We start from the raw sequence: 17,164 nt of genomic DNA, 5'->3' as shown, positions 1-17,164 counted from the left end.
AACACGTCAACAGGTTCGAATTGAAATCCATGAATCCTTAGGTATGTGAAAGTGGGAAATTGTATGTACCACGATCCATATTTCTCTATCAGCTTCGTTGCCTCCTTGGACAACATCCTGTGGATTCCGCCTTGCAACATTCGCGTTATGTACATAGTGAATGCATCATTCACTGTCTTATAATCTTCAATTTGATACATGTTCAGCTGTGGATAACATTCATAACTCATGTACTGTCCTTGTCCATTCCCAACTTCATCTCTACATATCAATCCTTTGTAGGTAACAAATCGTGCAAGCAGGTACACCAAATAGGAAGTCATAGCGAATGACCTCGATCTCTCCACATTCCTCAACTGAAAATCCAAATTGTCACTTATGATTTTCAACCAATTAATCAACATTCCTTTCAAACAATCCTGGATGAAATAGAACATCCATCCATCATATATTGCACCCTGTGGCATCCCCATCACTCGGTTCAGCAGGAATACTAAATCACCATATTCATCTTTGAAATTTGTGCACATGAGTGTCTTGGAAGCCTTGGAATGATGAGACCTAGGTTCGATCATCCATTCCTTGTTCACTATGGTCTTACACGCATCCATCTTCTTCTTATATCTTTCTTCATATTCATCCTTGGTTCTATCTTTTATGTCCATTTCACGTGGAGTTCCAAACACCTCAGCAATCGCATCCTCAGCACAGTAGGCAATGATGGCACCCTTAAGAGTCTTGATCATTCGGAAGCGAGGATCATAACATCATGCACACTCCAAGATTAGCTCGCTACACTATATGGACTGCGGGAATCCAGTGGCCTAATAAATACCACTCTTCATAATGTTCACATAAGCTTGGGAAGGAATCTGACTTCCAATTCCGAACATCCGCTGCCGCATCTAGCCCATGTTCGTGTCTGTAATCTCTTTTCATCTGGATGACATCTTGGATTCTGGATAGAATCCCGTCTCAACTATCTTCTGTTGTTCCCTTGGAATGCTAATTCCGGACTGTATGAAGCTGGAAGTTAGACACTTCGGAAAATTTATCCTGATAACTATTTTCAGAACTAAATAAGTTCTAATTTCTTAATGATTTAGACAAGTTTATGGATGGAAATCAGGAATTTTATCCATATTTAAGACGAATTCTGAAAAAAAAAATAGAACGAAAATATGACAAGATTAGGGTGTGAAACCCTCATGAAGTTTATTAAAATCATTAATTTTCAGACTTAGCAAAGTCTGAAGACACCTCCTTATACTTAGAAATTTTATCAAAATTAGAGTGCAAAGGAGTATACCGGATCAGGAAATGAGCTAGGAAAGATGTGAAAAGTAGTGTTTTCACACAAAAGTTGTCTAAGGACACCCTTCCGAGATCAAAAATGGCTGCCAACAAGTCTGAAGACAACCTGCAACTCTATAAATCAATCATTAAAATCATGTTGCAATCGCGTGTTATGCAAAAAAATTGATGAGAATAAATTTCCCAAGGCAAAAACAATCAATTCTGAGCAAACATGTATGGCTAGTAAAATAAAACTTTTTCTGAGGACAAGTCTGAAAATGGTGTGTTTCAGACTTACCAGCACCTTGCAAAGTGATACAAACCCTGAAAATGATCACGAAAAAGTCAAAGGAACAAGCAAAATCGCCAAGGTGGGTAAGTGGCTGGAAATGGTATTTTTTCTGAGAACAGCCTGCAACAATGGCGTCTCAGACCTGCAACAGCACTTGGAAGCTCTGAAAACTCACTGAAAATACCTCCAAACAACCTCTAGACAAAATTGTCTTAGGTGGAATTTAGCTGGGAAAAAATGTAAGTCTGAAAAATGTACTTCCAGCCCACAATGGAGGTAGAAAATCTCAACAATTGTGGCAAATATCAGGTCTGAAAATGTCTATCAGCAATCTCCCAGCTATGGCGCCACAAATGGTGAAGAAATGCACCCCAAAATGGAGGGAAATGACCCCCAAATAAAAATCACCCAGCTAAGAGGAATGGTGCCACCTTAGCAAAAAATCACCAAGTCTGAAAAATCTGCAAATAACCTCCTCCAATGGCAGCCAAACAAATAAGCAATGAAAGCAATCTTCAGCCCAATGGTGTCAACTTGACACTTCACCAAATTCGCCGGCTGGAGGAAAAATCGCCTGTCAACAACACACTCGGCAAATATAATAATATTATATTGCTGGCCTCTCTTTTAAACTTGCTTTCACCTTGAGTTTTCACCACACAAGCAATGTGGGATAAAACATTGTTTCTTATACTTGCCTGGGGAAAATCGATTTGCTTCTAGAAGGTGAAAATCATTTAGTATTAATTGCAAATCATTTATTAATTGTTTTTATTTTTTAAATAATCATCAACATTTGTAAAAAAAAATGTGGGGTCAACTTATTAAAAGATTTTAAAATTTAGATAAAAAATAACCTCTAAGGGAAAATCACCCCATGTTGGGATAAAATCCCAATGAAAAGTTTATTAAAAATCATTAAAATGCCACTTAGGGGAAATTCGACCCCTATTAGTATGAAATCCTAACAAAATTTCATCAAACCTTGCACAAAAGCCTCTAGGGGAAAATCGATCCAAGTCTGGAGTCAAAATCCGGACTAAATTATGTCACTTAGCTCAAAAAGTCACCTTGGGGGAAAATCGAGCCCAGTCTAGACAGTCATCCGGACCCGAAATCATTAAAATCATCACTTGTGGAAATTCGCCTAAGGTCTAGAATCACTATCCGCATTAAAATCCATGAAATCTTGTCACAAAAGTCTTGGTGGAAAATCGTGGGTTGTCAGGAAAAATTCCCACATAGCTAAATCGCCCCATGTCTGGATAATGAGTGGGGGGAAAATTAGGTCCATCTAGAATCCAAGGGAAATTCACCACCAGTCAAGATTGAGTGGGGGAAAATCATGGGTCTTCAGGAATGTGGGGGCAAAAGCACCTCCCATCAGGAATTTTGAAATTTTGACCCTTAAAACATGGATTTTCATCCGAAATTTAACAGTTTAACCACTCAAAATCATCTGGACGCTTAGAATTTTCAATAAAACGCACCGGTATTTAGGCAAATTTACCAAAATTTGAGCGAAACACAAGGAAACCTATCGTAAAAAAGTGCAAAATCAACTTGAATAACTTCCTAGGAGCGAGAAAACAACTCCTAAAGGTCCTAAGACACCTTAGCACTTAAAAATCATCACGAGAACAATTGAAAACATATTAACGCTCAAAAGGTTTACACTTAGACAAAATTAGGATCATTTAAAATCTCAACTTTTATGCACTTGATCCTCTAACTTCAAAAACCTTAAACGACAAATAGGCATGATCAAAAATTGGAGACTCGGGCAAGGGAAATCAAAATTGCCCATTATGCCAAAAACCTAAACTAACCAATGCAAAAAGCAAGAAAGAGGGGGGTCCCCGTTTGCAATGGGGGGATGTGTGAAAAGGTCACAACAGTCCCCAAGTTTCCCGGACGTTTCCCACAAATTTTGCAATTTTGGGGACGTCCCCTAGCCATCCCCAAGTCCTCAAAATCTCCTCAATACGGGGACAAGGGATTTTAGCCGGGGGACACGTCCCCGGGTTACGTAATTTCTTGGCTCTCAATAGAATAGGTTTTATTTTCAAGTTGTTAAATTGAATGAAGGATTTGATAGAGATTGCTCAATGTGGAATAGAGTGTTCATACTTTTGATAATTGGATGATTTTCAGTTATCGTGCAAAGTTAGCCTAAACCAATAAAAGAAAATTTAACTTTTATTGCTTTATTCATTGTTCAAGGTGTTGGTGAATATGAGTAATATGAAAATCTTTTGACTTCCTTAGAAAATTACACCGTTCTTGTGTAGTTGTTGAGTTTGGCGAAGCAAGAATTGGTTTTGTATTCCACGTTTGCAATTTTCGTCTCCAGAGTTCATAGGAATCTAGGATTAGCTTAAGATTAGAAGTAGCTTTCTAAACCCTCATCCTTTTGCCCTTTTTTCTAGGTCATAATAGAAGTAGGATTGAAAAGAACTTATTGCAACATCACTTTTACAAGTGTCAGGAATCGGTAGAATCCTTTGATTGATTCACTCCTCGAACAATTACGTAGTCCCCTTTGAGATTACCAACATATCACAACGAACCAACTAAAACTATCCACATTGAATCGAGAACCTTGGAGTCGTCTTTGTGATCACACAGTCCATTTGTTTAGCACATAGAGGATTTTGATCAAGAGAGAATAGGATATCTCTAGGTATTTTATTCTGAGTTGCGCGTGCATAAAAAAGCCACCAACACGACGAACTTTGACTTCGACAAACTATTCCATAGGCAAACCAAGTGGTTTGAGAGCTTGTGTTTTTGCCAAAAACACCAAACTAGCAAAGCCAAAGGCTCAAGCAACGATGGTCAAAGACCAAACCGATGGTCATGGATCGGTAATGCATCATACAATCTTCCAACATTCTATAAACATGATAAGGCACGCACTCAACATGTAAAGCCTAATTAACTTAGCTGAAATTTGCAAATGTTATACACTAAGTCCAAACATCAAAGAGAACAATACCATATCAAGGCCGGAGATCAGCCATGTACCATACCAAAAACAAAAAACTTATCCTTGCAACAATATAGTCAACAATCAATAACACACTCAGTAACCTTAAACATCAATGCATTAACAATCAAGAACCTTTGACATCAATAACAACATTTCCAACAAAAATAAATTGAAATAATATAAAACCATTTATTTTCCCACCAAAAGACCCTTTTGAATTATAAAATGACCTTTCATGTGCAAGTCCCCCTGACATTTCCCTAGGCATCCACTTTTGAGAAGAATATAAGTAACTTCAATAAAATACAACACTTACAAATACAAGTGTCAACTTGAAGACTTGCTAAAAATCCACAACCCGCTTATACAAGGATCCTTTTTATACTCTTGACTTTTTATACTCTATATTATATCGGGCAACAACATTATACGAAAATGTTTTCGTTATGGGTTAATCTTATCGGGCATTTTAGTTCGCATTGTATCGGGCAAGATTACAAAATTATATCCTGTCTTCCGTCGCTACAAACCCTACCCACGATCGGGCATATTGTCGACCTGCAGCCCTTTCGCGGCCCCAATACCTGCCGACTGCATTAGTGAAGTGGTCATCCGTCGACGGTAAAAACCTCTGCCTTATCCAGCGAATTTTTAACTAATTTTAGCGAATTTCATACAGTTTTTACAAGTTCACCGGATATCAAATTCGAAGCCGAAAATTCGGCGAACACGGTGACTTTGACTATAATAACCTCTCAAAAACAAATTTAATTTTTTTGGACAATATGACAGATCAACATAAGCATGCCAACAATGATAATCTCTGTTATAAAGTGCTGTACAAAGAGTAGATACATATAACACAGATAAATCAGTTCTCCACAATGCCCAAATACATTAAACCGATTCCCAACTGAAACAACAATGATGTACCTTGAATGAAGAGGTAAGATAGGCTGCAAAGAAAGTCTGTTTGCACTTATGGCTGTTGTTTCAGGGGTAAAACAGAGTACAATGCTAGCTGGAAGTGCTCATAAATCACTTACCCAGCATACTCAGCCCACTAGCAATGGTATGGATCAGCACCATCAACTCCAAACAAAATGAACTACACTCAGCATACCCTCAAACATCATCATACACAGGTACAGGTCTATAAATCATGACATAAGCTCCTGTAATAAATGTAAAAGGTCTAAAATAAACAGAGTTCCACAGAATTTCATAATGGGGGGACGGGTTTCAGGAACAGGGGACCAAGGGCCTAAATTTGGGGACGGCAAGGGTTGGTGCTAATATACAAATTGAGGTGAATTGAAATCCTCAAGGTAGAATTCACAATATAACATCTCTACGAGTGCCCCATGAAAGGAAAACTAGTTTTCACAAAGTTAAAGGTTGCAATCAGTATGTAATGGCATGTACGATATAAAAAGCAAACTGGTAGAGGTGGTGGTTCTGTGGGGTGACATTTCCCCCCCAAGTTCCCAAGTCTCAAAAATGTCCCCGTACAAGGGATGTGGGGTTTTTTTTTGTGGGGGAGGGGTGGAGGGAAGAGAGAAGAGGGGGACGTGTCCCTGTGGAATAGAGATAATAAATGATTTAAGTGATTGCATGTCTGATATATCACTATTGCAGGTCAAACAACAATGGGAAACCTTCAAGAACACCCTCCAAACTCAAATAGAACACCTCCCAGGGTTGTCAAAATGCCTCACATACGCCCAACATCACCAAACAATCTCAAAATTGTGAGGAAATGACAATACACTGATCTGATTTATTTCCAGTCAAAAACATCGCTGAATATGGTGTTGCAGGACAGGGGCAGCTAGCATAAATAATCAAATATCCTCAAAAACTATTTTCTCAATGCCAAAACACCTAGAAATGATAACCATATACAAAGTGCCATCAGGGATGATGAAATAGACCTCATAAACTAGTTGTTTCAACCAAAAATCCTCACAGCCATCCTCCAAGAAGCCTATACGGCTAGCATTAGCAATGGTCTTGCCTTCAAATATTGACCAATCTGTCCAAAATTTCACCAAATTTTTGCACTTCTCTCAATGAACATTATATAAAACAGTTGGCATGCATGTAGATAATGAAATATTTTTGTTATAGTTTTCAATGTGCAATATTGATTGGAACTCATATAACATTTATAAAATCATTTGACATTCATAACAATGCAAGGATCAGGTTACAACAATACTCTTTAAGTGATGACTACTGTCATAGGACAGATTACATTGAATTACAAGGAACTTTCAGCTTACTGTCCACAATTATATAGATAGCAATAAAGGATTTCTGACCTTTTTCTTGCAGAAATGACTCACAATTGTCACAAGAACAGTCCTCCACACGCACAGGCAATATTAGAATCCTAAGTGAAACCCACGACCCTCCAAGAACTGCTGAGAGTCACCTCAAGTGTGAGCTGTAATAATATTCTATCTATTGAGCCTGAAGTGGTCTTCCACTTAATCCACATCCCTTCCTTATGCCAATCAAATGTCCGACCCTTCATGGGGTGTGACCAACCTGGTAAATCCCAAGTCCAGATACCTAGGGACACGGCTATCAAATAACTTCAATTGCCCCTCTAATGAATGTTTCAGCCTGCAACCTGGTTCCCTATTCATACACCCAACAATATGATGAAAACTCATGCAAACCAACAGATTCACTTCAATCAGCAGTTGTATTTTCAACGCCTTTGTTTATTTGGTTTCCAGTGATTAAACCCATGTCCTGTTGTTGAACTTCCACGCCCAGCCAAAAGGTAGCACAATTGATCAATGGTAGGGATGTTAAATGCCTCCATGAAATCAACAACTGATTTGCCCAGAAAATTGTGCTTTAATTTCTCCTATAGTCTTCAAATATGACACTTAAGCAAATATTTAACACAAATGTCCACTTTTGAAGGAAACATAAGTAACTTTAAATTTAATATAACACTTAAGCAAATATTAATATTAAGCATTAGAAATTTAAATGCATATTTCAAATACTCCACCCAGGTTGCGAAAAGAACTACTAATGTGTCGGAAACCAATTCTGATCATATCGTGATGTAACTAAAGTAATGGAACAATGACGTGTGCCAACTTGAAGACTAACTAAAAATTGACGTGCTCCCCAAGAAGTTTGGAAAACACCTTAGAAGTCTAAAAACACTTCTGAAAGTGTCGTCATGATCCATAAACTGAGCTCAATGCCACCAATAGAATTCCTGAAATACTGAACTTGCATCCTCCAATGAGTTTGGAGTTCTCCCCAGCACACCTAGAAGCTTACAGGAAAACTCAAAAACTAGCCAAAATCTCACAAAATAATATTGCATAAAATGGGGACATTACAAAAGCCATCTATACAAAAGGAAGCCTTAACAAAGGCAAAAATTTGAAATGATAACTTAATGACACATTATCTATTATGTCCAGAGGATTTTTTTTCAATGCAAATAAACAACAATCAAGAAAAGTATTCCATCTAGAACACTTTAATTTAAGGTGGATGGAAGGAATTTGATCAGCTAGCTGATTACAGCAAAAGACATTGTAGTTGATTATGTAACCTACGATTACATAAGCAGAGAAGCCAATTTTTTGTTTGTCTTGTGACTTTGAGCTAGTTACAGAAAAGCCATACAACATTTTCAAATTTCTTGAATAGATCATGGTAGGTACTGGCATAGCAGTTTATCAAAAGCACTAAGTAAAAGAACTTATTTTTCAATGGGAATACAATTACAACCTTCACTGACAGTGTATACAAACAGTTAAAAGAATAACAGCAATAGACAGAAAACAGGAACAGCCTGTAATTCCAACTTCCACCTATAATCATTGAATTTGCAAATGATTCCACCCAGTTGTCAAAATGAGTTGAAACAGAAACTAAAACAAGGTAGAGTCACAATAGATATTTCAATTTGAAATAATTGAGGGAGATAGATATTTATTATTCTTTCTTTCATAAAACACTTTGTATTGAAAAATACATAATGTCCTTCACATTGAACTAGATAAATGAATTCATAACTATTGTTCATCATGCCAGTTCCAAAGAAGCATACCTCTAAATCAGGAAAAAGAAAATGTCATTAGTGATTTTTTAAAGAGAAGCCTACTGGGCGCCACAGAAAAAATACTTTTCCTCACTTCACAGTTTTAAGCATTTTCCTTCCCTTTTAGAGTCTAGATCAGCCAACAGTTTTTCCTCCAATACATGTATGCACCAAAGATTTGAAACAGAAACAGCTTACCTTTGTCTCACCAAGGTAGGGCATTGGAGTTCCACCATATCCTTGCCCTTGAGAAGATTTTGATGATTCATTTGTGTTATGCTCCCCACCAACAGCACGCCCAGCAGCAATTGCTGTAGCCTCCCACTGAAGGAGACTGCCATACTCAGGCACAGTTAAATCTTTCACTCTTGCTATCTGTTCCATCAATGGCTTCAGTTGTTCCTGTATTCAATTTTTTTTTTAATTAGAATAAAAATTATTACCTACAAAGATCAGAACAGCAGAAATTGTGATGCCCTAGTCATATTGGTTACCAAAGAATGAATTCAAATTTCCATTATCTATATATTTAAGTTCGTCGTCAATAATAACAATGAAAACCTAACAAATGTCTATTTACAAAATGTTTGAACTTAGCCTACAAAACAGAAATTTTCTATTCTTTGCCTAATAATGAAGACTACATCAATGTTTAAGTATTAAATCTTAAGACATTCATAAATAAGAAAACAATCTTAGGTAATTCCAGACAGAAAATGCTAGCAAGCTTATTCAATTTCAACCAGTGTTTCTTGGAGTTTCGGGGATGCGTGAATAGGTTTCTGGGATGGAAAATTGGAAAAAAAATTCCAGATTTTGGTACATCAGGGGACAGGTATTAAAATAATTTTTAAAATATAATATTTGAATTACTAAAACACAAATAAATAAAAAATAACTTGAAAAAACTAAAAGAAGCTGAAATTTTAAAAATGTGGAACATTTGGATATATCTAATAAAAATATCTAAGTTGCTGGTCCTGGTATGGGGGCATGTATGGGTTTGAGGTTTGGGTATTCTTGTATGGCATTTTTTTCCCTTGGGTATATATATGAATTCTAAAAACAGTTATAATTATCAATAAATGAAATATTTAAATATCTCATAATTTGCAAAAAGAAAATAATCATAAATTCACAGTGTGATAATTCAGTATTCACTGATTCATCAAATGTCAATACGAAATGAAAATTACAATCAATATTCAATAATTTTCATATTGCTCTTGATCAAGAGAACAGAACTCAGCATTTACCTCAATTTCATTTAAATCACAATCAGCTGCAATGCCACAACCACTAGTCATGTCAAATGCGGACCTCCTCTATAGAGACTTCGGCATGTTGTGCAATTGTAGCATCAGAAAACTGAATTGGACCCCAATTCCTCATCACCCCCTCATTGTAATCAAGCCTTTTGTGGGACACAAGATGCTAATTGAAATGCACAAAGACCAAATCCTAGCTTTTTCTGCACCCAATCAGTTGCGCTTAATCGAGTAGATAAAGGAGAATGTATTCCAATTCCACTCAATTGAAAAATTAACCCACAACTCATTAAATTTGCATACAAAATTTACAATTACAATACATAAATTACTAAGTTACCAGTGTAGCCCCTGCAAACCCCAAGTCCCAGTCCAGTCCGACCTAAATGCAACTAGTTCTAGCTTGGTGAACCAACCCTGCTTCAAAGCAATCTCAAACTCTTCCCCTTTGGAAATATGTTGAAATGGTACAACTTCCAAGTGGTGGAGGTTATGTTTGAATTTGTAGTGGATGTAAAGTTAGATATTTGAGCTCATACAATCGAGTGAAAGACCATTTGTGCAAGATCCCTAGACAAGGCATCAAATTTTGTCCGCACAAAGATGTTAAGAGCAAGAAAATGCATATCAAGCAACAAGTCGTAAATCAAATCATCGTTTGTTAAAGAAAGAATCTCAAGGGATGAAGAGCCCTCCACCTCCTCCTCATTTTCAACCTACAAAGAGCCACCCATTTTTGTTCACACTTGAAGAACACATGGCCTCTACACATAAGAGCTCAAAGGGGCCATCAAAAATGGCATTTCATAATGAGTCTAGAGAGATTGTTGATCAACACATAGCAATATGTGTCTATGCAAATGGATTGGCATTCAATGTTGTTCGCTCACCACATTAGCAACAAATGGTAAAAGTAAAATAGTGAGTCTCCAAAAGGGCACAAGGACCATATGGGATCATGGATCAAAATAGGGGTGTTCATTGTTTCTGATGGATGAAAAGAAGCAAAAAAATTGGCCATTCATCAATGTTATTGCAGTCACCACTAAAGGGGCAATGTTTTGAAAGCGATGGATTGTAAGGGGAGGTGAAGGATGGTGCATTTATTGCTAACATTCTTTGTAAGCCATTGAGGGAGTGGGCCCTTGAAATGTTGTGCAACTTAAAAGCAATACCAAAAATTGTTGAGCAATTGGATTGTTGGTTGAGGAGTGTTATCCACACATTTTTTGGACACCTTGTGCTGTCCACTCCCTCAACATTATGCAACAAAAAATTAGCACCAAAATTGATTGGATCAAACAGGTGTATGCTGAGGCCAAAGAGATCCAAATGTTCATCATCAACCACCATATGTCACAAGGCATATTTAGAATATTCTTGAAATTAGAGATACTAAGGTAAGTTAAATAATAAATATGTTTCACTTTAGTAATTTTTTTTAATATTATTTTAATTTTAATTTTTGCAGATTTTTATTTTTTTTTATTTTTTTATTTTTAGAAAGGTTGTTGAAACATGTTTTGCCTCCAACACAATTGTGGTGAGATGACTTGTGATAATTCATGTGGCACTTTCTAGCATGGTCATCGGCCAAAACTGGTCCATATGGAGGTGTTGTGACCTTTTCACACATCGCCCCATTGCTAACGGGGACCCCCTCTTTGCCAGCTTCCTGCGTTGTTAGGTTAAGGTTTTGGTTGCTTAGTGGGCAATTTTGCGTTTCCTGTGCCCGAGTCTTGGAGTTTTGATCATGCCTAGTGCCGTCTAGGGTTTTTGAAGTGTTAGGATCAAGTTGCAAACGATGATATTTTTAATGATCCTAAGTTTTGCTAAGTGTTAGACCTATTGAACGTTCACGTGTTTTTAAACATGCGCATCAAGTGATTTTAAAGTGCCAAGATATTCACAGACCTTTTGGAGTTGTTTTCTCGCTCCTAAGGTAATATTTGAGTTGGTTTCGCACTTTATTCCAATATTTTCTTAGCATTTCACTCATATTTTTGGAAAATTAGTATAAGTCCAATCAAATTTAAAGTCGCTGAGTGATTTTGAGTGGTTAAAATGATAAAATCCGAAGGGAAATCCTTATTCCAAGGGTTAAAAGGTCAAAATCCATGCTAGAAGTGATTTTCCCCTCACATTCCAGACTACCCAACCCATTCCCCCACTCAAAATCCATACTACACATGGGTTTCCCCTGGAATCCATACTGGCCACTAATTTCCCCCACTGTTTATCCACACCTGGAGCGATTTTCCCCTGGAAATGCTAAAATTTGGCTAAGTGTCAAGATTTATCCAGACTGCCATTGAATTTCCCCTGGGAGTGCGAACTGAAGTGTGGATTGGAATGCAAGGATAATTCCATGCCTGAGGTCGACTTTCCACCAGGGAGATATTTTTCCAAGCTAAGTGAGTTTTGAGTGTAGATTTTGTCCAGACACATATCGATTTTCCCCTGGGGGTGATTTTTTGCAAAATGAGTGCATTTTTGTCTGGATTTTTGTCCAAACTCATATCGATTTTTCCCTGGGAAGGTTTTTATGTGCATTTTGATGAAGTTGAGCATGGATTTTTGTCCAAGCATGGGTCGAATTTCCCCTATGGGGCAAATTTTGACACTTAAGTGATTTTTTAAAGGGATTTTTCAATCCCAACTGATAGCAATTTTCCCTTGGAGGCTTTATTTTGGATTTAATTGCAATATTTTAATAAATAAGCCCCATTTTGATTGCTTTTAAATAATTATTAAATGATTATTTAAAATTTAAAAGCAAATTTAATAACTTGCAATAATTATTAAATGTTTGAACCTTCTAGAAGCAAGTTAGGGTTTCACCAAGTAAGTATTTATACAAGTGTTTTTTATCCCACATTGCTTGTGTGGTGAAAGTTGGAGGTGAAAGCAAGTATATGAGAGGAACTTCAGCATTATTTTATTATTATTTCTGCCAGGTGTCTCCATGAAAGCGATTTTTCTCCAAGTTGGGCGATTTTTTTAGCAAGGCGTTTTTGTGAAGTGTGGGATTGAGGATTTATTTTCTTCCATTTTTTCCAACTTGCTGATCTATTCCTCTTGGTTGCCATTAAAGACCAGTTTCAAATTTTCGATTTTGCTAAGTTTGGCGATTTTTTTCCAAATTTAGCATTTTTTGGTGAAAGTTGGCAATTTCATGATTGAAGACTTGGGCAATTTTTCCTCCACCATTTGTGCTTGTTGTTCAGACCTTCATTGTTGCAGATCAAGGCTGCCATTGACATCAAATTTTTAGAATTCCATTTTGGCGCTAGACTTGGGGAAAATTCGATTTTGCTTGGAAGGTGTTTTGGTGCCATATTTTGATGATTTTCATGCATGTTTGGTGGCTGCCATCACTTCCAGCCTACTGATTCGCTTCAGATCTGAGGTTTGCTTCAAATTTTAACCTCCATTAATGGCTGCCATTAATTTTCAGACTTAAGTTTTTATTGCCCAACCAATTCCAACTTAAACATTTAGCATTCAGAGGTGTTTTATGGAGTTTTCTGTGCATTTTTTAGACTATTTTATCGCTCTTGTAGGTCTGAAACTCCATTGTTAGGCAGTTGTCCACAGAAATTTTCATTTCCAGCCACCTAACCAATTTTGGCGAATTTGCTTGGGGTTGTTTCCTTAGCAATTTTTCATCATTTTCAGGGATTTAAACCACTTTGCAAGGTGCTAGTAAGTCTGAAGTGTTCGATTTTCAGACTTGTCCTCAGAAAACTAAATTTTACCAGCCATACTTACATTCCAGAAAATGATTGTTTTCATCAATAAAACTGATTTTTATTGATTTTATGCACACTTTGAAGACTACAACATGTTTTTGAAAGTCTGAATTTTCAGGTTGTCTTCAGAATTTTGACCTCCATTGTTGACTGTGGAAGGTGTCTTCAGACATTCATTGTGTGAAAACACAACCTTTCACACCTTTTCCTTAGTCATCATCAATCCGGTATACTCCTTTGCATTCTTTGCTTGCATGTTTTCTAAACATAATGAGGTATAAATGAATTTTATGGAAGGCTTCCATGCCTTAGTGTTGTCACACTTCGAACTTAATTGCTAAAATTTACCAAGTGTATGGATTATTTTCCTGACTCCATGCTCTGAATTAACTAAATCTTTAGAAAGTCAGGAATTTTATTACGGATATTTTCCTAAGTCTAACTTCGAGCTTCGTACAGGTGCGATGTCAAAGTCAGGATACAAGGAAAGGAAAGAGCTGTAGCAAACGCTGGAGACTGGATTTTATCCAGAGTTTAAGATTTCATCCAGATGGAAGGAGATCGGTGATACCAACATGCATTTCCTGGACTTCGACCAGATGCAGCGTCGGATGTTCGGAGTTAGAGATCAGGTTCCTTCTCCAGCATATGTGAATATTATGAAGAGTGACATTTTCTATGCCGCTGGGTTTCCACAATCCATACAGTGCAGTGAGTTGATCCTAGAGTGTGCACGATGTTACGATCCACTCACAAGAATGATCAAGAGTCCTAGGGGCGTTCTCCTCGCCTACCTTGCTGAGGATGCCATTGCTGAGGTGTTCGGAATTCCACGCGGAACAGACATGAAGGATGTGACCAAGGAAGATTATGCAGACAAATACACAAAGAAGATGGGTGTATGCAAGAGTTTAATTAATAAAGAGTGGATGATTGAACCTAGGAATCATCATTCCAAGGCTCCCAAGACACTTATGTGCGTAGATTTTAAGGAGGAATATAGTGATTTGATATTCCTACTCAATAGAGTGATGGGAATGCCGCAGGGAGCAATATTTCATGGATGGATGTTCTACTTCATCCAGGATTGTCTTAGAGGAACACTGGTGAATTGGTCCAAGATCATAAGCGACAATTTGGATTTCCAGTTGAAGAATGTAGAGTGATCCAAGTCCTTCACCATGACTTCCTACCTGGTGTACCTGCTTGCACGATTTGTTTCATACAGAGGATTAATATGCAAAGGTGAAGTCGGGAATGGGCAAGGACAATTTAAGAGTTATGAATGCTACCCCCACCTGAGTATGCACAGAATTGAAGACTATAAGAGAGTGAATGATGCATTCACTATGTACATCACACGGATGCTACAGGGCGGAATCCAAAGAAGATTGTCCAAGGAGGCAACAGAGTTAATAGAGAAATATGGATCGTGGTATATACAGTTCCCCACTTTCACATACCTCAGGATTCATGGGTTTCAATCCGAACCCTACAGACTTCCTAGGTATCCAACCGACAGAATGATATTGTTGGAAGTGGTAAGACAGCTTCTAGAGTTCGATGTTATCCAGAGAGAGAAGCACAAGACAGGAATGACATTCCCTATTTCAGTTGGGAAGATGTCAGAGGTCTGCCAATCCGCCATAGCTGCCAGCACTGAAGGTGAGGAGATTGCATTCTATAGATTTGCTACCTACAAGAAAAGAGAAAGATTCGATCCAGACAAGAAGGTCAGAAGGATCAGAAGAGAGAAGTTCACTCATAAGGTTGACATAGAAGATTATTGGGCTAACTTGATGGACGAACAAGCAGTGAAGAGAAGAATGTGGTCCAGAATGTCAGTAGATTTCGTAAGGAAGTGTGGACTTTTCCTCATTCCTGATCAGGTATTAGATGATAGAGATCATACACACCCACATTATGAGAATGAAATGAAGAAGGCAATCCTATTGCCCAATTGGTCAGAGTCAGAAGAGACTGACCTAAATGTATTGATGAGAGAAGTCTTGAATTTCTCCCGCACATGGGTAGATATGCAGATGAATAAATTAGTTGACATGGGTGTTCCCTTCACTTATGAAAGGATGAAGCCGGAAGAGTCTACTTCGAGAATGATCAGAGGACTGTCAGTGATGTCAGGATTCATGCAGACGAAGAGAGTCAAGCTCCCAAGAGAAGGAAGAACATGCCTGGAGAAGTCAAGGACAGAGGGAAGAAGATTGAGGATGTGAAGAAGAAACAGAAGACTATCACTCCACTTATCATTCCTTCACCCCCTCCCAGTGTCTCATCAATCGAAGTGATTGAAGTAACAGAACACAATAAGGAGACTCAGCAATGTTCCAACACAGTGATACTACCAGAGAATATTCAAGAATTCCATGCCACAGCGACATCTACACCTCCTGATGAGAATAATGATCAGTCGGAATCCCCTACTGTCCTTTTGGAAGTTAGCTTGGGAAATGAAGTATATGATTGGACCAGGAGTAATCTTGATGATAATGATGATGTTATCTCAGCATTGAAAGGACTTGATCGAGAAGTATGTCTTGATGATGGTATGGAAATGGCCACTATTCCTGAATGGCTAAGGAGAAGTATGGAAAAAAGTAAACAAATGATAGAGGTACAGCCTATTGATGATATTGATGACTACCTAGCTAGGAGTGCTAAGAAGAAGGAGCCCAAGAGAGCGAAGATTTTGTCGCACATAGCTAGAGATGAGACAGGAATGTGAATTGCGCAGATTGTTGTTCCTAGTGATGCTAGTGGTTTACACTTAGCCGAATTAAGAGACAAGATGAAATTTATGTATTTTTGCCGATTGGACTCTTTGAAGAAGAGTTAGATTGATGACTTGGTCTCTTTGTTGATTCATGTTCATAATTCGCAAAAACTCATGCCTGAATGGGAGAACACTTTGAATACTTGCTCAGATTCATTGGATGTGATTGATTTACAGCAGGATACCTTGCCTAGCATTTCCATGGAGGAGTTAGATTCAGTATTGGCTAGATTCTTGGAGTATGCTAGGAGAGAGAGAGAGATGCAGGAAGGAATCTTCTAGAAGATTCCTTATATGATGAGTAGGTATCTTTTCATTGGGCCATATGTTGGTGGCGCCATTTTTTATGTAACCCTAATTAGGGCAATTCTAGGGTTTTGTTGGCATGATCTCGGCTGTTGATCTTAGATCAATCTAGGCCATCCATTTTGTAAGAGACTCTATATATGCCCCTTTGTCTCTCATTTGTAAGAGAGAGTTTTTGTAGAATTGTTGGTATATGCTACAGCTATTTGAATCCTAATCATTGTTCAATTGTTGGTGATTTTGTTCTTCAAATGTTGTATTTGCATTCATGGTTCTCAATTCCTCCAAGTTAGATTAGAATTTAGATTAGAATTTATTTTCATGTATGTTAGATTGAGTGGAAGATTTATTGAATTTATTTGTGTGGAATCCTGAATCCATAC

At 37.6% G+C, this 17,164-nt stretch overlaps 1 protein-coding gene across 3 annotated transcripts in view; it reads right to left on the bottom strand.

Moving 5' to 3' along the window:
* The window catches only part of LOC131037240 (uncharacterized), a 106,809-nt gene that overhangs the window by 57,191 nt on the left and 32,454 nt on the right, over positions 1–17,164 (bottom strand). For all 3 annotated transcript variants that reach the window (XM_057969311.2, XM_057969310.2, XM_057969312.2), the window contains one exon: positions 8,863–9,066. In XM_057969311.2, coding sequence (XP_057825294.2) covers positions 8,863–9,066 — 204 coding nt within the window. The remainder of the gene's footprint in view (positions 1–8,862; positions 9,067–17,164) is intronic.

The sequence above is a fragment of the Cryptomeria japonica genome, chromosome 5 (genome assembly GCF_030272615.1).
Source record: "Cryptomeria japonica chromosome 5, Sugi_1.0, whole genome shotgun sequence".
NCBI classification, from domain to species: domain Eukaryota; kingdom Viridiplantae; phylum Streptophyta; class Pinopsida; order Cupressales; family Cupressaceae; genus Cryptomeria; species Cryptomeria japonica.
This window is presented reverse-complemented; position numbering and strand designations above follow the sequence as displayed.